This window comes from Drosophila suzukii, chromosome 2L (genome assembly GCF_043229965.1).
Source record: "Drosophila suzukii chromosome 2L, CBGP_Dsuzu_IsoJpt1.0, whole genome shotgun sequence".
NCBI lineage: Eukaryota > Metazoa > Arthropoda > Insecta > Diptera > Drosophilidae > Drosophila > Drosophila suzukii.
The window spans coordinates 15,666,374-15,685,518 of NC_092080.1; the positions used below are offsets into that span (position 1 = coordinate 15,666,374).

Here is a 19,145-nt window from a genome sequence, read left to right on the forward strand (position 1 = left end):
AATATCTTATTTAAGACAGGAAAGACGAATCCAGAATGATAAAGTGTATTATAAATATAAAGATATTATCATGCGTGGATTCTCGAGAAGAATTTTTAAGGAAAGATCCCTCCACTCGGGTTAAAAAGTATATGTAATATGTATTTTAATAATAACATTTTTGATTTATACTCATAAAATTTTTTTTTTTATATACCCCTTACAACTAAATTCTGGATCCCTTACTCATATTTTAAATTAAATTCATAGATATAACATAATTATAACATTGAATTAGTCTTAAAACAAGACTCATGTCAACAAAATATATCTATATTTTCTAGAAAGATTTAAAGCACTGGTTATTATGTAAAAACTTCAGTCAACAAAGGTTGTCATCCGGAAACCACTTAAATACCATCGAAAAAATATTTTCTCTTCTTACCCGGGATCAAGTTGAAGTTAATATTTTGTAATCGTCTCCCGCATTCCGTAAGTAAATATTGGATGGACCGATTATGTGAGAAATATATGTACTCCAATCTCGGCACTAGCAGCGTTGCCCTAATAAATGTAAATACGCCGACTGAGTGACCAGGCCCCCTTCCCAACCCATCTCAAAAAGAGGGGTGAAATTATTGGGGGCTGTCAACAGGGCTTCTTGCGGTGATCGGCAGAGAACGAGGACCAGAATGCTGAGCAGCTGTCGACGACCAGGAGGTCGAAAACTTTTTTGCTATTGACATTTGACGAGTCGCGTGGGATGGTTGGGCCCCAGAGGGCATGCGATGCAGACCCACCGAGGTACGCCTACTTTGCTCCCTTTTTATTTATTATTGCCTTATAATGTTTTCTCTTGTCTTTAGAATTTTTAAATAGCCGCGGGTGCGATTTTCCCGCCCCGTCTAAGAACCGACTTAGATGCCACGATGGTGGGGGCCGGAATGATGAAATTTGTGTTTTAAACGTGTTAAAGTCGATCACGGCGCTTAAAATGCCAGTCGTGTGGTGAAAACTTCCCTTTTGATTTAATTAAAGGCGTTGACTGCTGGGCTTTCGCAGTGAATCGTGTTTGCGGTTGCCAGGATTGATGGATTGATTGAAGGCGAGGCAAGAAAAGAAATTCGAGTGTTATTCTTAAGACAACATCTGTTATTGTTCAAAAACGTGGTGTTGTATATTTTCGGGGGTTAAGACTTATGCAAAGTGTATTTTTGGAAAACTCTATCAACAACAATAAAGTTTGGAATCATTGTACTTTCTTAAAATTCAAATGGATATAAATAGAGAAAATAAAAACCGATTTTTTAATAAAACAAAATTGTTAAAAAAGTATTGTGTTTGAAGAGTTTTGATTAAGAATCTCCCTTAAGGGCCTTTAACTTGTACGTATCACAATATATAATTTTTCAAGAAGGAAAAAAAATAAGCTTTATCCGGTAGAACTTTTATATCTTTATATCTGTGATGACCATCATGAGCAGAAAATTCCATAGTTTGTGTGAATGATTTGCTCTGCGAAACTTGTCGAAGTGTAAGGGTCGACCGCTGTACTATTCTGTGTGTGTGAACAGAGCCGTGCACTGCAACTGTAGTGGCAGACCTTCAGCAGCAGCGGCAGAGGAATTTTTGCAAGTCCACGGGCCAAGAGCGCTGCTTCTGCTGGCCATCGCTGTTTTTACCCTTGGAGAAGGTATTGCGATTTCAGTCAGAAGTTTAAAGCGCAGTGAAGAAGACGTTTTCGATCAGCATCAATAGACGAGTCGATTTAGCCCAGTCGGTCTCTCAGTTTTAAAGCTGTCGTGACGATACTTTATCAAAAGCCTTCTTTCCAATGAATGTTGTATATAAGCCGGAACGAGACGAATCACTTAGCTATATTCTTTAGCTCCCAATGTATTGATCGAAAAAAATAAAAGGCAACAAAATTGTAGCTTCTTTGTTCTTGATCATAGCCTCTTCTACTCTCCTTACTTTTTACGATTTAAGAATTTCCAATACAATTGTGTTTAATTCGGACGACTATATCATAAAGCTGACGTAGGATTTATCAGAATATTTATATACAAATCTTCCGAAAATATACATACATACGTATGGTTATCATGGTATGATGGCTTAAACTGCAAGGGTATATCAACTTCGGCTTGCCGGAAATAGCATCCTTTCTTGATTTCTATTATATTGCGCCATACCTACAGAGGTTTTTCGCGTGATACACATTTTATTGGTTTGGTTTTGTATGAGATGTCGAGTACAATGATCGGTTTAATAAGTCAAAAGGGAAGATAATCTATGAATACAACAACCAACTGTTGATAGGGAACCTTCAACTTTCAAGCCAGCCACAAACGACAACAAACTTTTCTGGGTAAAAATAATCAAAAGATTCCTTTCCGAAGGACTGTAAGGAGCTTTCGGCTCAACCATTTTGCCTCCAGAGCAGTCGACCGGTATTTTTTCTCCTTTCCCAGTTCTATCCCTGGCTTTTTTATCCTGTTTATTATTTTCATGTCTTTGCTGAAGGCGGTGGGCGACGCAAATTCTCTCGCTGCCGTCGGGTGATTTGCATAATGTCCTTGAAGACAACATGCTGCTTGTGCACTCTCTATTTTATTTTACCCATCCTGAGGAACTGAGTTGCCAGTTTAAAAATATTAACTGTCAATTTGTATTTGGCAACACTTGGCTGAAGAGGAATTTGTGGGCCGAGCAAGAAACGGGAAGAGCTGACACTTAAGTTCACTTACTTCCTTTTTAAGTAAGACTTCTAGTAAATAAACAGTTTTCCCAATAACCTGGCAAACACTATTATTCAAACAATAAAGTTAAAGATAAAAACTTTATCAGAAGACACATGGGAAATTTTTGATCTTATGTAATTTAACATTATGTCTCACCTTGTGCAAAAAACGAAAATTTTTTTTAAAAGCGAATAAAAAACCGTGCGGATGCTTGATAAATCAAGTGGTATCGGCTTTCAAATACCCTTAACACATCTGCGCGCCTCCCCTAGAAACGGTTCCAGCGAGGACTCCTAGAAGCCTCTTCCGCCACTCTTCAAGAAATCTCTCCTGCAACTCACACGACTCTCATAAAAGGTTCTCCCGGGAATATCCTGCGTTTCTCCTAGAGAAGTATAAGACAATTCTTCTAAAAGAGTTTCACCCGAATCGTTTAGAAGATTCTAACGCGAATCCTTTAGAAGACTCTAAAGCAACTCTCCAAGAGACTCGCCTGGACTTCTTAACAAGAGTCTACCACGAATCCTTTAGAAGACTCTTCCGCAATTCTCCTAGAAGAGTCGCTCATTACTGAGATAATCTAAAAGTAATTGATATTTTAATAAAAGTAGATAAAATTTACGTGTTCTTGGGACTATGAAGATACCAATCCAAACTATACAAGGCATATTTGCATTTAGTTGGCTTAGACAGGGTAGCCTTAAATGTCTACATTTATAGCTTTTTGCTTTCACTGTTTTCCACATAAAAGTTTATCATGCACGTCTCTCTAATATTGAAGCAATTATTAAAAACCCTTTGATCCAAATCAAACAAAAGAAATATTAGTCATATAAAAAACCGCATACACACACATACGCACACATTTGATGGGAGGGAAAACTGGCAACATTCGAATAAGCAAAATAGCTTTTCTAGCAACATTTTATTATCTGCCGACAATAGTTTATCATGAGATAAAGCCCACCCGATAAGGGCGTAAGCACTGTGATAACCAACAGCAACAAGAGCGTGGACAAACAGACGATAATAATAATAACAGTATACAACTCACTCAGTCAATCGGAGTTGGTAACAAAGGAGCTGGCGACAGCCAAGTGGAAAGTCAGCCGCAGTGGAAAGTCGAATGCAGGCCGTCGAGAGCAACATGCGTCACATGGACTAATCAGGCACGGCACCCATCCCAACCCAACCCCACCCACTCCAACCCACATCCACCCCACATTCCCATTTCGACCCTTGTGGCTGTGGCCCTCCGTTCTCAATACCCCCCGTCTGGAGTTGGGCCCTGAGCACGTGGTGTGCCTGTCTAGGAACTCCGGAGCACAAGCCACCCCGTTGGGCGAATAGAAGTTTGGGGTGGGGGGGTTGTGGGTTGTGTGATTGTGGGGTTGGAACTGCATCTATGTGTGTGTGTGTGCTAGACTGGGATAACGTGTAATGTGATAAGGACTACGATTTAGAGCTCTACTGGTTTCTCTACGATCGTGGAGTATATTAGTTGTACGTGCCAAAGAGTTTTTATAATACCCTTACTTGTGATTTTCACAGGTGGCCAGATAATCTACTGGATTTTCAAACAAAAAGAGCTACCTGTTATCACTATAATATATTTTTTGGACCAACAAATGGTATATCCTATAAGAGAGCAATCTGATTTCGGCCTTGGTTTTATAAAAATATAATAAACAAAATTATTTCGACAAATTATATTTTATAAAATTCTATAACTCTAAAATTTCGGTGGAAAACTTTTATTTTAGGTGGGTATAATTATGATCCCAAAATATTTCAACATTTTCGCTTATTAAGAAGCAAAAAAGGAACAGCAAGTTTAACAAAGTATTTTATTTATAGATCGTATGAGGAATATACTGAATAGTAGAAGTATCTATAAGTTTGTCGTCCGAAATGACCCATACCATGAAACTTTTCCAATGCTTAATGTATTTCTGAAAATATCATATGTATTCGAATTATTTTATGAATTACCAATTATCATTTGTAAAAAACTTTAATATCCAAGTATTAATTGATCGACCCAACTTAACCTAAGCCTCTAATTTCAGGGGTGCCACCCCAATAACGCCTACGCTCAAACGCATGGGAAAGACACAAATAAAATTCCCAAAACTCACTCGGAATTCGACTCGGTTTTTGAGCCCTTTCAGTTGCTCTCCATTCGCCAGTCAGATTCTACTCAGGCCTTCGTGCGGGCTGGAGCTCCAGCCCCCTCTGCTGGGTGGACTTGTTGCTCGACTCGGCGCCCGTCGGGCAGGCATTTGATTCGTCTTTGGTCTGGACTCGGGTCTGCCGATGGCGCCGCTTCGTTCCTGCAGCCATTCCACAAGTGGCCGTCATCCTCAGCGCTTCCGCGTTTCCGGTACTCGTTTCGTTACTTGGTTCAGAGCAATTTGGTTATCATTTCAAGTTTCCAAAAAAACGAACTCCTAGTGGTGCGGGATTTTCGAAAAACTACCAATGCCAAGAAATATTCAGAAAGCATAAAAGTTATAGTGTTGATTTAGTCAAGGATACAAGTTAATAAACCAAATGTTTGTAAAGAAAGATGATATAACAAGTTAATGAAAGTGATGTGAAAAGTGTGAAAGTTGTTTCAAAAAGTGTTTTTGAATGTCTATAAAGTATCCTCACAAATATTGAAAACATATAATCGTAAGTTGTGGAAATAACGGAGTCTTATTTTACTAATTACAAAGTTATGAAATTCGATAAAAAAAAATATTTGACATTGTGAGTGTGTAATCATGGCTTCTAAAATTATTCAGAAAGTCTTGATAAATAATTATTGATTAAAGTACGTAGGCTTTATGTATTTTTATTTTTTATTGCCAACAAATACCACTCAGATAACTTGTTTATAAACTTAAATTGAATGATAGAACATTGTGCATTTAAGTCTTTCAGACTTCATACAACTTGAGTTCATTTAATAGCTAAACAAAACTCCCAATACACTTGTCAAACGCAGTGCAGCGATGTTGCAACTTTGCGTCGACCCACAGAAAAGGCAAACAAAAGCTCACAAAAGTATGCTTTATTTAGTAGAAAGCGTAATAAATATTACACAAGACCAGGTGCTGACTGGTGGGTACATGGCTAAGATCCCCAAACCGCTGTCTACCGCTAGACAATGGAACTGAAATTTCAGTGAAATCCCCAAGAGAAACAGAAAGTTTGTCTAAGATATGGCTTTGATCGGCATTAAAAGCCATAGGGTTGAAGTTGAAGGACTTATTTTGACCCAAATATTTATCTCTATAATATCTGTGTCTTTTAAATACACCCAAGATCCATTATTTAAAGTTTAAATTTGAACTCCATGCTTTACCTAGAGCACATATTTGAATAGTTTAGGAAATCCTTTTGATGTGAATAATTTCTGGCAAACAGGAATGGTAGAATTTTCTTAGCACAAAAACTTAAATTTATTTCATGTAGATACTTCTCTTATGGTAAATTTTGTATAAAGTATAACCCCGCCATGTTTTTCGATAAAAGATCAAACAATCCCGCCTTTGAGGCAGACCACCGCTGTGTTAAGCTATGTCATTTCTCTCAACATTTATTTAAAAGGCTCCAAAGAGTCTGAAGTCCAAGGAGCTGTTGTCGTTAAATAATAGCGACACTTTTGTTTCACTCAGCGCCGACCGCGAAAGAAATGCACTGCAAAGTGCGCGTTTTCTATTACAACAAAGTCGGTGTAGATGTACATTTCCCATTCCACGGGTCCCCAGGTCTGTCCCACGCTTTAAATGCTGCAGCACGGTTCCGGGTCAAATGCTGGTAAGCCAAGGGGCATAACCATAACAACGACAATGCCGCAAAAGCGTTTCATCGGTAAATGTTTTGTCGCACATTTTTTTTGTACCCCTCACTCATTGAGTGAAAGGGTATATTGTATTCCTTCTGCATTCACTACAGGAAAAAAGGAGCACGGGAGCGGTAATATATTTTCAAAACTATGTAGTCTGTCGTGGTTGGGGTCTGGCATCTATTAGGAACGATGCTCTTATAACATGTATGGAAAAGAATGAATAACTTTTTTATCTGTAAAATTAGCCATCAGATCTCGAGATAAAAAAAAAAGTTACCGCGGAAACGGGTACAACGATGTTTAAAGTTAAACAATGAAAACGGTCTAAATTTCTTTTAAATAGGGTGCATATGCACTCATGAATCAAACTTTCATCTCTGGATTAATATCTCGATCTTAATTTGATAACAAGTGTTATGACTAACTTGTCTCTTCAATGTGAAGCATTGATTCCTCTTTGAAACTCGTTTATTACATCACCCAAATACAATTTTTGTATTGTTGCTTTATTATCGGACAGCTATTAATTTTTCAAAGCATAATATTGGTGTGTGCCACCAAATCTAATTAATGTGATAAATAGACACGTGCAATGTCAAATGCAGATAGCAATTTTGGTTTAGAGATAAAGTCCATCCAAGAATAACAAAGCACGAGTATTGTTATTCACGAGTAACTGAAAAATCAAAAAATGTTTTTAAGCTATATGCATACTTTTTAAAAAAAGGGACACATAACGTAGCGCACCTTAAGAGTTTTCGACAAAATAGCTATACATTGATACCTTTTCTAAACTCTGCCTTGCTTTAGTTTTTAAAAGTATACAAGCTTTAATATTGGACCTTACAATTTTGTTTTATGATATTTCAAAAACGCCGTCGGCGAATATTTTTTAGAACTGATAATAAATCGGTTCAGCATTTCTTAAATAAGTTGTCTTTACTGGTAGGACTTTTATCAGACAGGTAGACTTTATCGATTCGTCTAGCTATCGTGACCAAGAATATACATTATTTATGTAGTCGGGAAAGTTTCCTGTTTCTTCTCACCTTATTTTCAAAAAGGCTAAAATAGCCTTTTCTTTTTAGCCGGTATAAAAAGGGATAAGGAAAAGTTAAATAATAAAAGGCTTTTACCGAAATCGATTAATTTAAAAATTAAAATTATTAAATTCTATAAAACAATCTATTTTTAAAGTAAAAACTTCAACCTGGTCTATTGGGAAGTTTCACCAAAAATGGATGCCACGCAGCTAACGGAACTGATGAGCAGTCATGACTTCATGCAGTTGCAACACCAGTTGCACCACAACAACAATAACTACAACACAGACGGACACAATGGACTATCCTCGGAGTCGGCGGAGGGGAGTTCGCGACCCATTCGTCGCGCCACCAGACGCACCTCACAGGTAGGTCAAAATGGGGGGGAATGTGTAGTGCCTTAACACCTGCCATTTTCATATACCTTTCATCCAGTTAAGCAATAACACCTACGACCTGGAGATGACGGACTCCAGTTCGCAGAGCGATGACACGAGTGGCGGAGGGGGCAGCAGCAATGGCGGAGGCAGTGCCACCAACACTGGTCATCCCTCTGGCGGTTCGCTGGGCAACCAGGGATCCTCCAGTCGCGGACGCGTCCAGCAGGCCGGCTCAGGTGGCGGCGCCTCCTGCCCTTCGACCCTGGCCCCTAACAGCGCCAACTCCTCCTCCGCCTCCAATGCAAATGCCAACGCCAATCGACGGCGCAAGGGAGCTCTGAATGCCAAGGAGCGGAATATGCGACGCCTGGAGTCCAATGAACGGGAAAGGATGCGGATGCACAGCCTCAACGATGCCTTCCAATCGCTGCGAGAAGTCATCCCGCACGTGGAGATGGAACGGCGACTGTCCAAGATCGAAACGCTGACGCTGGCCAAGAACTACATCATCAATCTGACCCACATAATACTCTCCAAGCGCAACGAGGAGGCGGCAGCCTTGGAGCTCAACTCGGGAGCCGTAGGCGGGGTCCTGCTCTCCAATTTGACGGCGGAAAATGGAGGTGGGTCAGCCAATAATACCAGTGCAGCCACTCTGTGTTTCGAGGACGCTTTGGCCAACGGAGGAGCCTTCGACTGTGCCCTCCTGGCGGCCACCGATACCGGCAGCCTGCTCAACGCCGCCGCAGTCACCGCCAGTCCAGCGATGCAGAGCCTCCAGCCACAGGCCATCCACATGCAGACGCCGCTGGAGCAGCAACAGCAGCAGCAGCAGCAATCCAGCCACCTTCCCCACCACCAGCAGGCGATGCATGGCCATGGCCACCTGGGGGCCACCATGATGCAGTCGCAACAGCAGCAGCAACAACAGCAGCAGCAGCCCACGCTTATACTCAATGGCAACTCACCAGTGGGCGTGGGAGTTGGCATAGGGGTTAATGTGGGAGTGGGCGTGGGAGTAGGGGTTGGTGTGGGTGTTGGCAACAACACCTCCAGTTTTGCAGATATCAACGATAATTTCGACGAGCCATTTCGAGAATTCCTCTAAGTGATCGTCAGACATGTATAAATACAGCAGACAGCTCAAAAACGATATTTATGAACCCCAGCCTGGCGCATCTACCGGCTTGAGTTCACACCTCTGTGAATTATTAAGATCTTAGAACACTTCAGGCAATTATAAAATTTGTTGCAAAAAACCTCTCTAGTCATTATTTTAGGTCGCCACTTGTCATTTTCACCCCAAATAACAATTGGTTTATAAACCTTTTATTACTATTTGAGAAACCCCCATAATAACATAAGTCGATTAAAATAGTTTGAGGTTATGAAACTAAAGTGGGGGAATAATCAAATATGTATATGCTTTCTCTATATAGGGTCACATTTACTTTTTCCAAATTATGATCTAAGAAATTAACGCAAACCCATTTCATTATTATGCACATACCTAAAAAATATAATTAAAAACTAAGGAATGTAAAAATGGAGTAGCTTTATTACTATGTTTTTGGGAAATTGAAATGCTTGGTACTTAATAATATTCAAATTTTAATATTATGTTAAATTGCTAAATTGTAAGAAGAAGCGATATGGCTTTTGCGTAGTTTTCAGGCTTTCCGGTTTTAGGAAAAGATTTATTATTATTTTTATTTTTTTTAAGACTATGACACTTATGTATTTGAAATTTTGGGATTTGGCTTGGAAAATTCACAAATAGTATGTGAAAGGGTAACATTTCAAAGCAAAACACACATACAGATTTAAATAAGTATCAATTGATCTGTTTTAAAAAAATTAAAACAAAGCTTAAATTTAGAAGAACTCTACTCAATATCAGAAACTAAGCGAAAAATCGTTTTCGAACAACACACTTCTTAAAGTAACTTTAAAAAATATCTGCTTAATTTAATGACTAAACAAATTTAGGTGCACATTATATTCCAAAACACAGATAAGATAAAAGTAAGTAAGAAAATTTGTCGAAGTATAGTGAAACTATTGACAGACGTTATAAGATTTATGCAAATTGAATTGTATATTTCATAATGTACATACATATTTTCGCTATTCGAAACCAGGAAAAAAAGCCGATTCTATATGTACATATATTGATAATTTATATCTCCCAATAACACACATAAACATTATGCAAGATCTTTTATATACTTTTATTTAGACTTTTATCAGTGGTTATAAAACAAAAACATATATAAAAAAAGGCTTTACAAAGACACAATTAAAGTTTTTTTTAGTTTGTGACTAAAATATGTACTTATGTACATAAAGTCTGACCTAATTTAAGTAACCTTTATCTTAACTTTCCATTTTGTGTTGAAAGTTTCTAAAGACATTCCAGTAATCAGATTTGCTTTACTTATACAATTGAGTTAAACATGATTTTATCTAAAAGCCAATATAAATCTAAATCTAAGTATCTGTTCAAAAAATGTAACAATGTAAAAAAAAATATCAATGCGAGAACAAAAATTTAATGTAAAACATTAAAGGTTTAACGCTTAGTTTTGTAATACAGCGAACCTTTCTGTCCTCTAGCAACGTACATATATATTTATGTACATACGTAGTACGTACATCTGTATAATTGTCAGCAATAGCAACAAAAACAAGGAATCAATTACCGTTAACTAGCAGCCCCGCGTCTGAGGAACGACGGTCTGCAGAGTGACGCCTCAATAAGTTAATTTACCACCCATGATCTTTTTAATGCACTTGAAACTCACCATGGACATGGGTGTAGGAAGGGGGGCCCGAAGAGCGGGGCAACAAAACAATTAACACACCGAAACCGAAATTGGCACACTTCCGTTATGGCTCGCCATACCGAAGACACGGTGAGCAGGAAAGGGACGCCGATAGGAACGATAGTGACGCTCTAACGGTAAACAGTAATAAAATAACGGTGCTCGGTGGGTGGTAATGTCGAGGGATACAGGATACAGCGAGAGAGTGGGTGGTTGTGTGCGTGAGTGAGGGGCGGAGACGGGAGGGGATGCTGGGGTCTTAGCAATAATTAAGTGAAAAATAGTAGTTGGGGTAGCTCTTTCCTCTCGGGTGTCGAGTTAAGCCTGTTGATTATGTTTGATTAGTCAGGATTTCGAATTTTGGGTAAGTCGGTGGGAATATTTAGCCTGTATAGCAACACATAGATTGAACACTTTAATTGAATTGAATTCTCCCAAGTGAGCCACATAATTTTTTTCGAAGGCATGATTTGGTTGTTTTTCTCCCTTAAACATTTTTTATCTCTCTTAAGTTTATGGAACAATTTAAAATGTTTTAAATAGATTAAGTGTAACTTTATTTTTACAAATCGGTATATTTTGAAAAACTGTTTATTTATTGCTTACCTTTTTTTGAGCTTTAAAATTATAACTATATTTTAAAAAATCGATACATTTTGTAAAACTTTTTATTTCGAAAAACTTTTTAAATATGTATTTCTTTTAATTTTTTGGTTTACCTTTTTGGAAGTCTTTAAAATTTAATCGGTTTTTAGGGAGAACTTTGTAAGTAATAGTAATCATATGTATATGAACTTTTGGGTTCTTAACGCTAAGTGAAAACTCTGGAATGGAAAGGTTGGGAAATTATCGAAATTAGAGCTGGGTTAGAGCAATATTCTTATTCGGATTGTTATTTATGTACATCAATCGGCAGAGTCATGAGTTAGTCTAGTCAAATTCTGTTGCGCAAAGTAATCACAAAATTATTCGTACATAATGGAAATTGCAATATAGATGTTTAGCAAGCCCCTTAGGTGTGTAATGTAAATGTTTACCAGCAGAAACAGTCTATTATAATATATTAATGTTATAGAAAAAAACCCCGAAATGAGCAAATATTAATGTAACAAAATAACTACTAACTAGAACATATTACTCGTATTGTAAATAAAATAAGGAAGCGATTATTTTGATGAGCATTTGTTGGGTACAAGTAATGGAAAGTATATTAATACATATTTATAAATGTAATGTAAAAAGTATGCTATCTATTAATTAACTGTATACACTCTTAGGTGCAAAGCAAAGATTATTTAATAAAGCAAAGAATAAATTCAGTTGTTAATTAAGTTTTTTCCTTGGTATGGCTCTTTGTGTTTGGTTGGTCAAAGAATGGTGAATGTAGAGCTAAGTTCCTGAAAAGATATCTTTCTAACTATCAAAAAATTATAGGTACATTTCAATTTAAGTGAGGAGGACAAGGTTTTTGGCACTTCGAAAACCTCAAATGAATATCGACTGGATGGCAACTCCCCATCAGGAAATAGATACTCTCCGACAATACAAAAAAAATAAATTCAGATTTTTAGCCCAAAAAAAAACAAAATAAAAAAGTATTCTGGCCTAAAAAAATTAAATTTAATAACTTTGAAATTACTTTTAAAAAATAAACACTTGTGCAAAAAATCGAAAAGTGCATCGAGAAATTTGCGTCAAAAAGCTCACAGCAGGTGGAGCCAAACAAACATGTTGTACGCAAAAATGTAAATGATTATGTAATTTTTATTTTCGAATTCGTTGTGGAGCGAATTCGGAACGACGTCGAATTCAAACGAGGACTGGCGATTTGAAAAAGACGACCATTTTTAAACTTTTAAATCTATTGTAGTAAGTATGTGAAATACAGATATTACAAATTAAAAATAAATAAAAATTAATAATGTAAAAATAAAATAGAATTAATATTGTATTTAAGGGTGTTTTTTATATTGTTCATTTGAGAAGTTCCCATCTCTTATAAGATACATAAAACGGTTATTGAATTTTATACTATAATATAAAATAGAAACCAAAAAATGTTTGGAAACCCATTTTCTAAATCATACATTTACCTAAAATGTAAAAACTTTTTCGCGATAACCTATTTCTGCACCACATAATGTTTGGTTAATTTAAAAATAGCTTTTTCCCGCGTAAAAAAGCTCATGGCAAGTAGGGATGGGCGATGTGAGCTGTAAGCCGTGATACCTGTGCAAATATCGATACAGGCACTGAACTATCGATAGCACCGTTAGTGGCATCGCGGCTCTAATGCGAAGTGCCACTTGAAAGTGTTGTTGTTCCGATAAGAACGCGGGTGTGCGGATAAATCAAACGAAACATTTGGTGCTGTGATTTAAAACAGGTATATACAAAATCACGGTAGCAATTACCTGCAGACGGAGATGCGACCATAAGTTCTTTAAAGATGTTAAGCAAAATGGTAACTCCATTTAGGTTTCCCGAGGAAATTGTGTGTATGCCAGGTAGAAAGATGAGATAGAAACAAAAAGGGAGTGAGGGGGATGGGGGCGAATGTGCAGTTATTTCGTTTTTTCAGGTTCACGGCTTCCGCTCCACTTTGCTCTCTTTTGTTTTGCTTTTTTGCGTCTTCTTACCTGAGATTGAGATCTAGATTCTAGAATGGGGAGCATGTATGTATGTAAGTGTTTGTGTACTGGGGTTTTGAGCCAAAACAAATGCATATATGTATGTATGTATGTAAGCACTGTTGTGTGACTGCAGTTTGTTAACCCCTTGGTGTTCGGATTCGCATTTACATTTCAGTCTTAAGCGTTCCAATTTCGGAAATAGCGCAAACGATCAGTAAAAGTTTAACCGGTGTGAGAGGTGTGGGAATTCCTTGTTTATGTCCGCCGTCCATGCCTACGGGCGGTACTCCGGAATTAGTCGATGGCACGCAACCAGGTGTATCATTATGCACACATGCATCCGGACATGGGCTGCTAGTTAACGTCCAGCCCAGTGACCCCGTCCTCCTCCTGGTGGAAGGGAAACTCCCCTTATTAGAACCTATATACGATACGATTGTGTGTGGGTGGGAGCGAGAACAGCCGGTCACGGCACAGTGGCCAAGTCGTAACAAGAAGTTATTTCAAAGTTTGGAGAAAATCTCTGGACTCCACCTTTTTTGTGGAAGATCTGTGGATTACTAAATGTCGAAAGCTCGAACATTTAGCAGTACCGTAGATCCGATAACCATTTTGCAACATGAGGGATCTGTGGTAATTTAAGTTTTTTGTAAATACCTCCATTTAATACAATCTTAAAACTGTTTTCCTAAAGTATTCGAGAACTACAAAATTCATGTAAAACATTTTTTAAAGGAATTTCAATTGCCAGAATCCGTTAATATATTATTAATATTACATTTTTCTGAGGTCAATATTAATATCCATTTAATATTGTTTAATATTTACTTTTACTTTGGGTTCCTATTTCCGAAAATTCTTGCGAGATGATACATTTTGATTTTAAGTTTGTAAGTGGACACACAGAAATCTATTAGATATACTTACTTTAAAGTTTAATAGTTTGATCTTCGATCAGTTTTTATGTTATTGTTGTTTTGTCTTACGTCAATTTAACTGTAATAAAATTTAGAAATTGATTGACTTAAAAAAGTTTTTTAATAATAAGAATGCTGGATACAAATTTAATTTGCCCAGAACTAGTTAAATACACAAAGAAGGAATTTAGTGGTTTCAAACCACAGGTTCGACAGAGGCTTCATTGGACTTTATACACAAGTGGGTGGATGGGTGTTCTATTCCTCCTGCTTCTCGTTGGTGCGACAGGTGCAGGTGTTGAATTTTTTATTGGACTTCTTTATTGGGCTTAGCCTAATCAATCCACCCCACTGGACGATGGCAGTCAGCCACAGTTGCTACCGTTGACACAATTTCAAGACAATCGATTTTGTCGTGGCACTCTATTCTTAATGCTTTGCCATGGAGTAGATATTACGCCTATGGCACGGGAAAGGCTGGTGTCACTACACTAATTGGAAAGCCGACCTTTTCCAATTGAAGAGTTCAATCTCGTTGGTTGGCACATAATTTTCTGATCAAACTGAAGATATAATTTGTGGGCCTTTGCTGTCAAATTAATAAAAGAATGCTGTCTTTGCCAATATAGCTGAAATGCACTAGTAAAAATTTAAATTAAAACAATTTTATTGGGTATTTTATCGAACGAATTGAACCAGTTGCCCTATAAGGTGTTTGATAAAAATTAAGGGATTTCTTATATATGTTTTTATACGAATGATAATAATAAAATTTATAGAATCACTTTATTATTTAAAAGAATTAAATCGCCTATATGAGATATGGTAATTGTTTCTTAATTTCCTTTCATCTTGAAACGATTCAAGAATTCAAAAGCCCTGTTTTGCATTCTTTTTAATGACTGTTCTTTGGGAAAAACATGATAAATGCTTAATATTTTCAATTTTTTTAACTTCATGCACACAATATCGATTTGTATGCTAACCCGGTCCTAATGCAGGTCGTCCTTGTAACGAATGCTTTTCGCCCCCGCTTTTCTTTGCCGGTACCCCCACCCCATTAAAGGAAAATGTAATAACAAATAATAATGCGTCGAAAACTAGGCCACACGAACACAATGCAGCCAAACGAAATGAAAATGGCAAAATTCTCCCAACGAATGAAAATGCGCCTTGCAACTGAGCGATGCATTCATTTTGGTTCGAGGGGGGATGTGGGTGTCAGTGGCAGGTTCAGACCTGCTGAAGGCAGAGTTAATACCCAGGCAGACGGGTATTCGGGGCGTAAAAATATGTGTGTACCCAAACTGGAGGCACCAAGAGGCAGTCCATGGCGGTTAAGTGTGCTCTGATTTGGTGGTTGCCTCGGTCAGAGCTTTTGTCGGAACCAACCTCGGATTCCTCGTGTTTTCTGAAACCGTGTGCGTCTGGTGCTAACCACTTTATTGATTTACGGTCGCCATTGTCCTGCCCAATTGATTATATTTGGCTTCAACCCCTTTTTCCTTTACAGTCCTTTACAAGAAAATCAACCAGCGAGTAACAAAGCAACACCTTTTTTGAGCATCATGGCATCCGGCGGCTTGACATGTGTCAAATATTTGACATTCTTCTGCAACCTTCTTTTTGCGGTAAGTTCCCAACGAAAAACTTTAAACGTTTCCATTTTTGAGCAAATATAAAAAAAGAAGTTATTGCTTACCGATTAAAGTAAGATATCTGGCTAAAATATTTCTTGTTTGTTTATTTAATGCTCTACAGCCTATCATAAATCCGGCATTAAATATTTACCACGCAAAAAAAGGTTTCCCAATTCCCAATATTAGAAAAATGTTTCGCTTATTATTTTGTGTAGCCTTAAGTTCGTTTTTATAAAAAATACATAAAAGAGCTGTAACTTTTAATTATATTTTATATTTTTCTTTTTATTTTCCTAAAGATTGGCTTTTTTATAAACATGATATTCTTAGAAAATTGATTATTTTAACTCAAGAGAACCGAAAACGTTCTTAATGCGGCTGGCAAACTTTAATATGAATATTTTCGTTTCCATAAATATACTTTCCTTAACATTATTATACAAACATATTCGGAAATACACAATATATAAACTTAAAAAACATGCCTCTTACCTTACATAGCTTTCTGGACTTCTCATCTTCTTGGTGGGGGGAATGGTGCAACTGAACTATGCTCACTATTCGAACTTCGTGAGCGATCATATCTGGACCGCTCCCATTATACTGATGATTGTCGGCGCCGCCGTAGCCGTGATCTGCTTCTTGGGATGCTGTGGAGCCCTGAAGGAGAGCAGCTGCATGATACTGAGCTTTGCCATTCTAGCCGTAGTTATCTTCCTGTTCGAGATCGGACTGGGCTTTGCCGGCTATGTGAAGCACACTGGACTGCAGCAGCTCATGGAGGGTCAGTTCAACACGACCATGAAGCACTACAAGGATCGGGCTGACTACCGGGACGCCTGGACTTTGCTGCAGACTGAGCTGGACTGCTGCGGCACGTTTGGACCCAACGACTGGGAAAACAACTTCCCCAACAAGACCCTGCCGGCAGCGTGCTGCTCAGTGATTAACTTAAGCGAGGCCAAGGAATGCACAGCTGTCCATGCAAACCAGCAGGGATGCTTGCAGAAGCTGTTGGATATTTTGGATTCGAAGACTTTGATTCTGGCCGCCGTTGTTTTGGCAGTAGCGGGTATTCAGGTAAGGCAATAAGCAACTTTTGAAGTCAATATATTAACAAAAGAAATCTTTTCATAGATGCTCACCATACTGTTTGCCTGCTGCCTCTATCGTTCGTTTCGCAGGAGCTACGATCATGTTTAGGCTACGCAGCGAGGATCCCGTATGTCGCCTATAAGACGGGAACACCAATTTTAGTAGTTTGTAGCCGTCATACAGAGTTTTCACGTTGGCTTGTCTAAATGGAACACAGTCACAAGCACTCACACATAAAAATCATCTGTTTCACATGCCCATTGAAGGCTGATTAGTATATCCATAACTAGGGCATATATTATGTTTTACCTTAGTTCCTTGAATACATCATTCAAAATACATTATAGGCAAAATGAATCTCTTGCCTAATTATTTACAATCTCATCACAGTTTTTGTTTTCGTTATATAGTTACTGTTTTTTTTGTTTTCCGAAGCCCAGTTGAATTGCGAAAAATGTATTTGAGGACCAACACTCTTGAATTGATAATATTATATTTGTTTTGTAGTCATTTCAAACATTCCTGCATATTTAGCTCTAACACCGTAGTCCCATTCCCATATCACTCAATCACAATCACATATATGAATATTTCATAATTTGACAAAGTGCCCTTGTAACGATTTTATCAATCTACGATCCTTAAGATACATAAGGAATATGACTTATTTGTGTCTATGTAAGTAGGGGGGGCATAAAACCCTTCTTCGAAAAGAAAGCCACCAGTTTTGATTTTTATAACAATTTATACTTGTTTGAATGAATTGTAATGCCAAAAAGAGTCGGCTCTTTACGGTAGAACTGAGCCACGAAATCAATCTTTTTGAATTTTACACCACTACTTTGATATAATATTTGGGTTAATTTAAATGGCATGTGTAAGGGGGTCTTAAAGCAATTTTTGGCTTATTTCGTAATGTCGTCAAACTTGGGACCTTAGGGTGATGGGAAAAATTATTATACATGTTTTAGCTCAATAGAATCCAGATATTATGTAAAAGGACAATTTGTTTGTGCAAACCATTTTTGTGTTGGTCTGTGCATTTTATGGAACGATTTCTAAAAACTTGTTTGGGAAAAATTGTAAACTTCAACAAGGTTTTTGGAGATTTCTCAGAAATATTATGGAAAAAAAATATTTGGGACACGTCCGATTATAAATGTGTACTATTAGTGGGACGAAATATCTTAGACAGAAATGTAATGAATGAAGATACATTAAGCCATGTTATGAAAAATAACTATTATTAATAAAGGAAGGAACTATTATTAAAACAGACCACCCACGAACTTTTTAAGGGAGAATATTAAGAAAAAGATTTAAAACTCAACTAAACTTATGTAATCTATTAACGATAATTTTTTTATTATTCCATTCATTACATTCTCCCCTAAGATGTTTTAATTGTATTGCATCATTGAAAATCAGCCCACTCTAGTAAACTCATGAAAACAAAAATGTATATGTAAAAACTTACTCAAAATGGAAATTTAAAAAATCGAATTTACAATTTTGATATCGAATTACATTATATCGTAATATAATAAAGCGTATCTTGCAACTAAATCTTGAGGCTTTAAAAATAGACGATCACTGTGAAATTATTTTAAATTGATACACATATTTGCAATACATACATAATGGTCTACAAGTCTAAAGCTGAATATTGATAATTAAGTAACATTTTTAATATGTATTTGTATTCGTATTTAAAACTGTGTTTAAATATATGTGTAGCACTGAGAATTCTTTGAATAAATGAACATTTTAAATTCAAATTATAAAATGTGTAATGAATTATAAAGTCTGCAAGATTGTGAAATATATGTGTCGTCTGGTTTGACATTATTCTATTAATTTTCCGAATTTTCCCGTGGAAGCTATATAATATAGTCGTACGATCCGCATGTATACTATCTGCAATTGAAATCTGCAATTTTGGCCGGCTTATTGCATTTTTTGTTTATGTTACCATTAGTTACGCTCTATGCATTATTCTATTGAAAAACAATCAGAAAAAAAGATAGATCATATTAGTTGCTATGAACAAC

General features: G+C 37.1%; 2 protein-coding genes across 2 annotated transcripts; both read left to right on the forward strand.

Moving 5' to 3' along the window:
• Positions 1-7,759: 7,759 nt before the first annotated feature.
• dimm (basic helix-loop-helix family member dimmed) lies at positions 7,760-10,176 on the forward strand. The gene is made up of 2 exons (XM_017078880.4): positions 7,760-7,972; positions 8,040-10,176. The coding sequence occupies exons 1-2, from the start codon at positions 7,799-7,801 to the stop codon at positions 9,090-9,092; spliced, it is 1,227 nt and encodes a 408-aa protein (XP_016934369.3). The 5' UTR covers positions 7,760-7,798; the 3' UTR covers positions 9,093-10,176.
• Positions 10,177-13,053: 2,877 nt separating this feature from the next.
• Positions 13,054-18,500, forward strand: Tsp39D (Tetraspanin 39D). The gene is made up of 4 exons (XM_017068776.4): positions 13,054-13,195; positions 15,873-15,990; positions 16,501-17,079; positions 17,137-18,500. The coding sequence occupies exons 2-4, from the start codon at positions 15,928-15,930 to the stop codon at positions 17,200-17,202; spliced, it is 708 nt and encodes a 235-aa protein (XP_016924265.2). The 5' UTR covers positions 13,054-13,195; positions 15,873-15,927; the 3' UTR covers positions 17,203-18,500.
• The last annotated feature ends 645 nt before the right edge of the window (positions 18,501-19,145 follow it).

Bases quoted from the DNA above. Each gene is read 5' to 3' on its own strand.
- dimm (XM_017078880.4), top strand. From the start codon at position 7,799: ATGGATGCCACGCAGCTAACGGAACTGATGAGCAGTCATGACTTCATG. The intron at 7,973-8,039 runs GTAGGTCAAAAT...CCTTTCATCCAG, and splicing joins CCACCAGACGCACCTCACAG to TTAAGCAATAACACCTACGA.
- Tsp39D (XM_017068776.4), top strand. From the start codon at position 15,928: ATGGCATCCGGCGGCTTGACATGTGTCAAATATTTGACATTCTTCTGC. The intron at 15,991-16,500 runs GTAAGTTCCCAA...TACCTTACATAG, and splicing joins TCTGCAACCTTCTTTTTGCG to CTTTCTGGACTTCTCATCTT. The intron at 17,080-17,136 runs GTAAGGCAATAA...ATCTTTTCATAG, and splicing joins TGGCAGTAGCGGGTATTCAG to ATGCTCACCATACTGTTTGC.